Here is a 7,614-nt window from a genome sequence, read left to right as displayed (position 1 = left end):
GTTGATCGGGAACGAGAGACGAGTTTACCCAGGTTCGGCCCCTCCGATGGAGGTAAAGTCCTACGTCCTGCTTTGTGTATATTGATGATGAAATTGATTACAAGGGTGCGAATTCGCTTGATTTGGCTCTCGATGGATTGTAACTTAAGTCTATTGTCCTTGGGGACTCGCCTTTATATACAGGTCGAGACCCTAAGCTTACAAGAACCCGGGTCACGTTATGATTTGTGACCCGATATGTCTCTAACTCGCCTTGCTCCTAAGCAAGGAAACTCCTGGCGACCTTCTTCCTTTTGGGCCTTAAATCGCCATCTTCGTGTCCTGGGCCGCCAACGGTCTCATCTTGGTGACCCGCCTTGCGCCTCCAATCTTGCACATCAGGGGCCGCCCTGACTATGAACGTTGAGTCACCATCTTCAGTAACCCAGACCAATAGGACGGTTTATACCGTGGGGTTATATCCCCAACATCAACCAACTCTAATGTCACCTAGATACTCCAATGTCACCACAAGTATTCGTGAGTTGATTCTACGTTATGCATCAAACAACTTCATAATCATAATATTCAATCCACACAAAGAACTACAAGGACTCCCCAAAGTTTCTATCAGAGAAAAGATAATGAAAACGTGCATCAACCCATATGCATAGATTACCCCAATGTCAGTACAGGAATCAGCAAGTTGAGTGCCACAACATACATCAAGTGAATCAATATGATACCCCATTGTCACCTCGAATATTGATTATGCAAGACATACATCATGTGTTCCCAAATCTGAATATTCAATCTGACAATAACAAAACTTCAAAGGGAAAAGATTCAATTCATCACACCAAGGATGGAGAGGAGAGAAACATCATATGATCCATCTATATCAACAATGCCCATGATACATCAAGATCGTGACATCTCATTATCACAGGAGAGAGATATCAAAAACATAGCTACTAGTACATACCCCTACCCTCGAGGGTGGACTACTCCCTCCATGTCATGGTGGCTGTCGGGATGATGAAGATGGCCTCCGGTGATGATTTCCCCCTCCGACAGGGTGCCGGAAGAGGGTCCAGATTGCTTTTTGGAGGATACAGTGGCGTGCGGCGGCGGAGTCCAAGTTCTTAGTTAACTTTCGGAGGTTTCTTGATATATATGATTTTTCAGTGTCGGAATCACGCGGAGATGGGCCTCAGGGGGGCCACACAACATCAGGGCGCGCCCAGGGGGCGTGCGATGGTGTTGTGTGGGCACCCTGAGCATCTTCTGGTTCTTCCTCGAAGCTTCCTCGGGCTATTTCCTTATATAAAAAATTGTCTAAAAGTTTTGTTGCATTTGAAGAACTTTTATTTCTGCACAAAAAACAACACCACAATAGTTCTGCTGAAAACAACGTCAGTCCGGGTTAGTTCTAATCAAACCATACCAAAATCATATAGAATTATGATAAACATGGCATGATTACTTTATAAATTATAGCTACGCTGGAGACGTATCTACACCATAAAAAGTCTTGTCAAAGGGCACTCGAGAAAGAGGTGTTTAGTAGTCTCGTTGTGATCACAAAAGCAGCATCTAGAATTACCTCTACCAATTTTCGTTTAACCAAATTATCTTTTGTAAGTATAAGTCCTTTATGAACAAACCACGTGAAAATCTTAATCTTCAGAGATACTTTAATTTTCAAAATGTGTGGACAAGTGGGTATTATTACGGCATTGATAATATCCAGATACATTGATTTCACTGAAAAACTACCGCTTATAGTTAATCTTCAATGAATCGTGTCAGGTTCTTCCGACAAGTGAATTTCCATCAATCTGCGAACTAGATGGAGCCATGCATTGCATCATTCCCCTACTAGAGATCTCCTAAACTGAATATTGAGAGGAACTGGTTGCATAATTGTAGCAACATAAGAATCCTTACTTTGTACAATATTAAAAAGAGCTGTATATTGTGTGGCTAGAGGCGCAGCCGACCCTCGAAATCCGCAGCTTCAAACCCAACGTTCCTCCAGCTCGAGATACAAAGAGTGTTGTACCTCGCGGCTGCCAGCTGATGTTGATCTCCACCACCGGCACCGGTCTCATCGCCACCATTCACGAATATGTTTGATACCTTCTCCTTGGCAAGCCCGATGAGCTCCACGAGGTCTTTGATTTTTCCGCTCGCCACTGTACCGCTTGTTGTTTGTATCACCTGGACGATGACACAGTTGCCGTAGTAGCCTTCCTTGGCGCCGATGAGACCACACACGTTGCTCGTGAACGCGAGGGGCGCAGAGGCGTCGGGGTCCTCGTCGCAGAGGCGTATCAATCTTAAAATCATTCAAGAAAAACTTATGAACCGTACTAAAAAAATCAATAAGCAAAGGTAACCATATATGAGAAAACCGTTTGGGATCGTTTGATTGGTCCATTTTAGGTTCACCCCAAAATTTGAAGAAATTATTTTGGGAATTGTAAATGCACTATGAATTGAGGACAATAAAAGTGCATCTAAACTGAGCGCCCAACAAATTTCGGTCGTTGTATTTCACGTTTAGATCATTTCTAGCCTTTAGATCTCTGTTCCAGCTTCAGTTTACCGTGATCTGGCATGTTTGTCCTATTGGGCCACTATTCTTGTGGCAGTTTTGAAGACATGTGGTTGATTGGGCTTTATTGTACTTGCCATGCAAGCCTTTTCAAAAATAAAACAAGGATCGTCCCCGGTCTCTGTATCATGACGATGCATGCAACCATTTTATTAATGTAAGTATGTTTCATAAAATTCAGGGTCCAACACAAGCTCAAAGAACTGATTCCTAATGTTATTTGTATTATGTTACTTAGTATGAGTAGGGCAAATACTTTTCAACTATTTGCATCATCTAAACTTTAAGAATAAATTTATATCCATCTTTTAAAACTTTATTTATGGACAAATATATAAATAAAAACTATTTATTATTTCATAAAAATAGGCGGTTCTTGCAACATGCACCATCAAAGATGTAGTTGGCATTATATTTTGGGGGCAGTCAACTCCACTAACAAAGCGTCGAATTGCTCGGACTTTATGCAAAAGGGCACGGCATACAAGTACGAGAAGAGAGACGTGGTGTGGGCATGCATGTTTGTTCCTCCCGTCGTTTCGGTGTATAAGTCATCTTAGGTTATGTACCGTGACAAAGACGAAAAGGAAAACGAGAAAAATCAATGCTAGTTTTCTAATTAATACAATTACATGCAATGAATTGATCACCGCATGTCGTGCTAGTTAGTCTCACATCATTAAAAACATACATGTCTCCCGCCTTTTATTGGTGATTCCTTTATTCATGTCAAAAAATTAAAAAAAAATACCGCGGTTAAGTATTTTGAAATTATTTGGTTTCGTAAGATGACTTATACACCGGGACAGATGGAGTAGTATGAAAAAAAGTGCGAGACTAATTAATTCGTCCATTTTAGGTTTACACTCTGATTGAAAATGAAGTATTAAGCTGCCCGTAATGGTAGTATCATAGGTAGTACATGCATGCCAACTAGGCAATTTCGATGAGGTGACATAGAATTAAATGAAAAAAGAAAGGGTTGAGTACCATACCATGATATCGTATCATATTAAATGATGTGCTACTACTGTATGTGTCTTTTTTTTTGATTGATTGCAAGTTTTTGCTGGTAGCTTACCAAGCTAGCTGCTTGGTCTACTGTATGTGTCTTGCATTACAATAAATGAACTATTCTATGATAGTAACGTATGATACTATGCATTACGGATGTGGTATCATACACTACTATCATATACTCCCTCCGTTCCATAATATAAGTCTTTTTAGATATTCCACTAAAGGACTATATACGGATGTATATAGACATACTTTAGATTGTAGATTTATTCATTTTGCTCTGTATGTAGTCTCTTAGTGAAATTGATTAAAAGACTTATATTTAGGAACGGAGGGATTATATGATACTAGTACATGATACTACGAATTCGCATTTATATGTTGAGGGCCGCCAACTCCGCTACAAACGCGCCGGCGTGCTCCGGCTTGACGCAAAAGGACGCGACGTTGACGCCGTCCTCCCCCCTTGCATTGCACGGCGGGCACACAACGCAGACGAACCCAATCGTCCGGTGTGGCTTCCACATCACGCGCGCCGGCCTCCCAGGCCCGAAATCCACGGCTTCGAACCCAAGGTTCCTCCAGCTCGTGACACTCAGCGTGTTGTACCTTGAGCGCGGGTGTGCCCGCTGCTGCTCATCTCTACTGGCACCGTCGCTGGTCTCGTCGCCGGCATTCACGAATATGTCTGATACCTTCTCCTTTGCAAGCTTGATGAGCTTCACCAGGTCCTTCATGTCGCCGCTCGCCACCGCGGCGCTACTGGCTTGGACCTGCAGCATGGCGACGCAATTGCCGTAGTAGCCTTCCTTGGCGCCGACGAGGCCGCGCACGTTGCTCGGGAAGGCGAAGGCCACAGGGTCGTCGGTGTCAGCATCGGAGATGACCGTGCGGGTGCGGCACCGCCAGAGCACGGCTGCGACGGCTTCGAACACCGTGCAGTCGCCGGCGCACTCTTCTTTGATGCGGCCGATCAAGCTCGAGGGGATGGTGACGTCGAGGCTCGCGAGTTCCTCCGTTTCCATGCGCATCTGGGACCTCACAGCGGCGACCATCAGCGGCGGGAGTCGTGGCACCGAGCCGTCGATTTCAGACCTGACCGGAGCGACGGCCGGCGCCGGCATCCCCCGGGCGAGCTCGCCAACGGCCCGCAGGAACTGCGCCATCCCCGCCGCGTCGGCCATGACGTGGTTCCACGTCACGCCGACGATGAACCCGCCGCGGGAGAACTCGGTCACCTGCATAAGCAGGAAGGGGTCGCTGAGGCGGCAGTATTCGGCGGGGTAGCCAACGGCGAGGTCGCTGAGGAGCAGCGCCGATCTCGTGGCCTCGTCGTCGAGGGCACAGCTAGCCGACGCACCCACGAAAGAGACACCCTCGCCGGTGCAAGCGATGTGGAGCTCCCCCTCCCCGTCGTCGCCGGTGCGGCCGGCCATCGGGGGATAGTGCATCAGCGCCTGCGACAGCGCCTTCTTGATGGTCTCGACGGGGTCTTCGATTGGCTGGTTGAAGACAAGAAGCAGAGTGACTGGGAAGGGAGGCATGCACCTGTCGAAAGAGGAGAGATGGACGATGCCGGCGCAAGGGCCGACGACCACCACCGGCAAGGACTTGCTAACTACAATGCTCATTATGCCGTGATTTATTATTTCTGCTCTCAAGCCACGGTTGGGCCTCCTGCATCCAGGCCGTGGGCAAAATACTCCACCAAAAGGAAAGGATCCAACTATGTCACATCTCATCTAGACGTGACATAATACCTCACATCTAACTTTTATTACTCCCTTCATTTTTAAATATAAGTCTTTTTAAAGATTTTACTAGAGATTACCTACGAAGCAAAATAAGTGAATCTATACTCTAAAATATGTTTATATACATCCGCATGTAGTCCCCTTACTGAAACCTCCTAAAAGACTTATATTTAGGCACCGAGGGAATATTTGTTTTTTGGATTCTTTTTAAGTGCAACAAAAAGAGATACATATTGCGCTCCTAAAGAATCAAACATAGGACCTCATACTGCTGAGCACCAACTCTTACCATTACAACACATCAATGTTTGTGATGTTTTAGAAGCGGGAAACACTTAAGAACAAAGTAAAGCGTGAAGATTTGTAGACATTTTTGAAAAGAAGTTAATTTTTCTGCAAATTATGAAGAATTTTGAAATATGAGGGATATTTATGAGAATACAAACAATTTTTAAGTTTTTGAATTGTTTTTTGTGACTAGGGGTCATCTAACATGGTGTCACCCTTGGTCCAGTATATGTAAAGCTTAAGAGTTACTGACAGACGGACATCATTTGTGAACATTTTTTTAAAATGGAATAAATATTTCAGCATTTGAGTATTTTTTTTAAAACACAATCATTTTTTAAACCTGCAATTATTTTTTGAATAACAAGAACTTAATTTGCTTTTGAAAAATCCAAGCACTTTTTGAAAAAGATTTTTTTTTTCAAATTATACACTTTCTAAACAATGATTAATAATAAAATGAAAATAAAAAATAATATTTTTAAAAAACAAAAAAATTAAAAAGGAAAGAAAAGCTAGCGAAGAAAAAAAAGGAAAAAAGGGATAAACAAGTCAACGTGGGCGTTCGGGTACTTTGGTTATTTCGGTTCGGATAGTTCGGTTTATGGGTAATTTGTGTACTCAAAATGGGAACCCGAATTTTTCTGCCAAAAAAGTACCCAAACTCAAATTACCCAAAATTTTGGTTCGGATAATTTGGGTACCCAAAGATCCCAAAATATTTGGAGCACACATCAAATTTTGGTATAAATAATTTGGGTAGTGTGGGTATTTTGGATAGTCTCGCTATTTTAGTTAGTATGGGTAACATGTGAGTGTAATAATAGCATGAATAATTTGGCTAGTATGAATAATTCGAGTAGTATGGGTATTTCGGGTTTTTCAGACTAGAACCCGAACCCCAACCCGAAAACCGAATAGCCAGGAAATGAGAACCGAACCCTAACCCGATACCCGAATTACCCGAATTGTCAAGTAATTCGGTTCAGTTCGGGCTCGGGTAGCGGGTTAGGGTACCCAAATGCCCAGGCTGATAAACAAGGACAAACCATGAAGAAAAACAAGACAAGCAAAATGGATCATAGCGACTTGGGCCGATCCATCTGCAATTTGCTCGCTTCTACCGTTGTGTGATACAATGACATTGTGCCGCAGTGAATGGCGTAAAGGAGATTTGAGGGGCGGGCTTGGAACCAGGACGACACCAACATCGGTGGACTTGCTAGTCGATGGTCATGCAACGGGATTGGAAATAAGTACATGGCAAGTTGCAAATCGAGAGGTAGGCTTGCTACAGGGAAGACCAACACATATGGGGCCAGTTGTGAGTCGAGGAATGCATTGCAAGTCGGACCACACTTACGACGGGCCCATTTCGAATCGATGGGGGACTTGCAACTAGGACAAGGGCAAGTACAGGTCGAGTTACAAGTCAAGGGGGGACTTGAAATGGGTGCAAGAATAAAAAATATGGGCCCATTTGCAAGTCAAAAATGGACTTGCAACTCGGTTGAAAATAACTAGGAGCCAAGTTGCGAGTCCAAGGGATTGGCTTGAAATTGGGAAGAAAAGAATACCTATGAGACGAGTTGCTATTCGAGCAGGACTGGTAACTGGGACAAAAACAAAAGATACGTCCCAATTGCGAGAGGAGGATGAACTTAGAACCTAGTTGGAAACACCCATGGGCCCGAATTGCGAGTCGAGTGATGGGTTTGCAAGTGGGACAACAACTACACCCTATGGGCCCTAGTTGCGACTCGAGGGGGACTTATAACTTGGAAAGAGCAAAAAGTACGGGCCCGGTTTGTGAGTGAAGGATGGACTTGAAACTGGGTTAGAAAAAACTATAGGGAGGGATGCGAGTCGAGGGGGTGGGCTTGCAAAGAGGAAGACTACAACACATATGGGCCTTGTTGCGAGCCCAGGCATGGGCTTCAAAACGGTAAGTCG

The 7,614-nt window shown here is 44.2% G+C and overlaps 1 protein-coding gene across 1 annotated transcript; it reads right to left on the bottom strand.

The window, feature by feature from the left end:
• Positions 1–3,902: 3,902 nt before the first annotated feature.
• On the bottom strand, positions 3,903–5,436 carry LOC123449953 (acyl transferase 15-like). The gene has a single exon (XM_045127334.1). It carries the CDS (start codon positions 5,359–5,361, stop codon positions 3,994–3,996), a length of 1,368 nt encoding a protein of 455 aa, XP_044983269.1. The 5' UTR covers positions 5,362–5,436; the 3' UTR covers positions 3,903–3,993.
• Between the last annotated feature and the right edge of the window lie 2,178 nt (positions 5,437–7,614).

The sequence above is a fragment of the Hordeum vulgare genome, chromosome 4H (genome assembly GCF_904849725.1).
Source record: "Hordeum vulgare subsp. vulgare chromosome 4H, MorexV3_pseudomolecules_assembly, whole genome shotgun sequence".
Taxonomy (NCBI): Eukaryota; Viridiplantae; Streptophyta; class Magnoliopsida; order Poales; family Poaceae; genus Hordeum; species Hordeum vulgare.
This window is presented reverse-complemented; position numbering and strand designations above follow the sequence as displayed.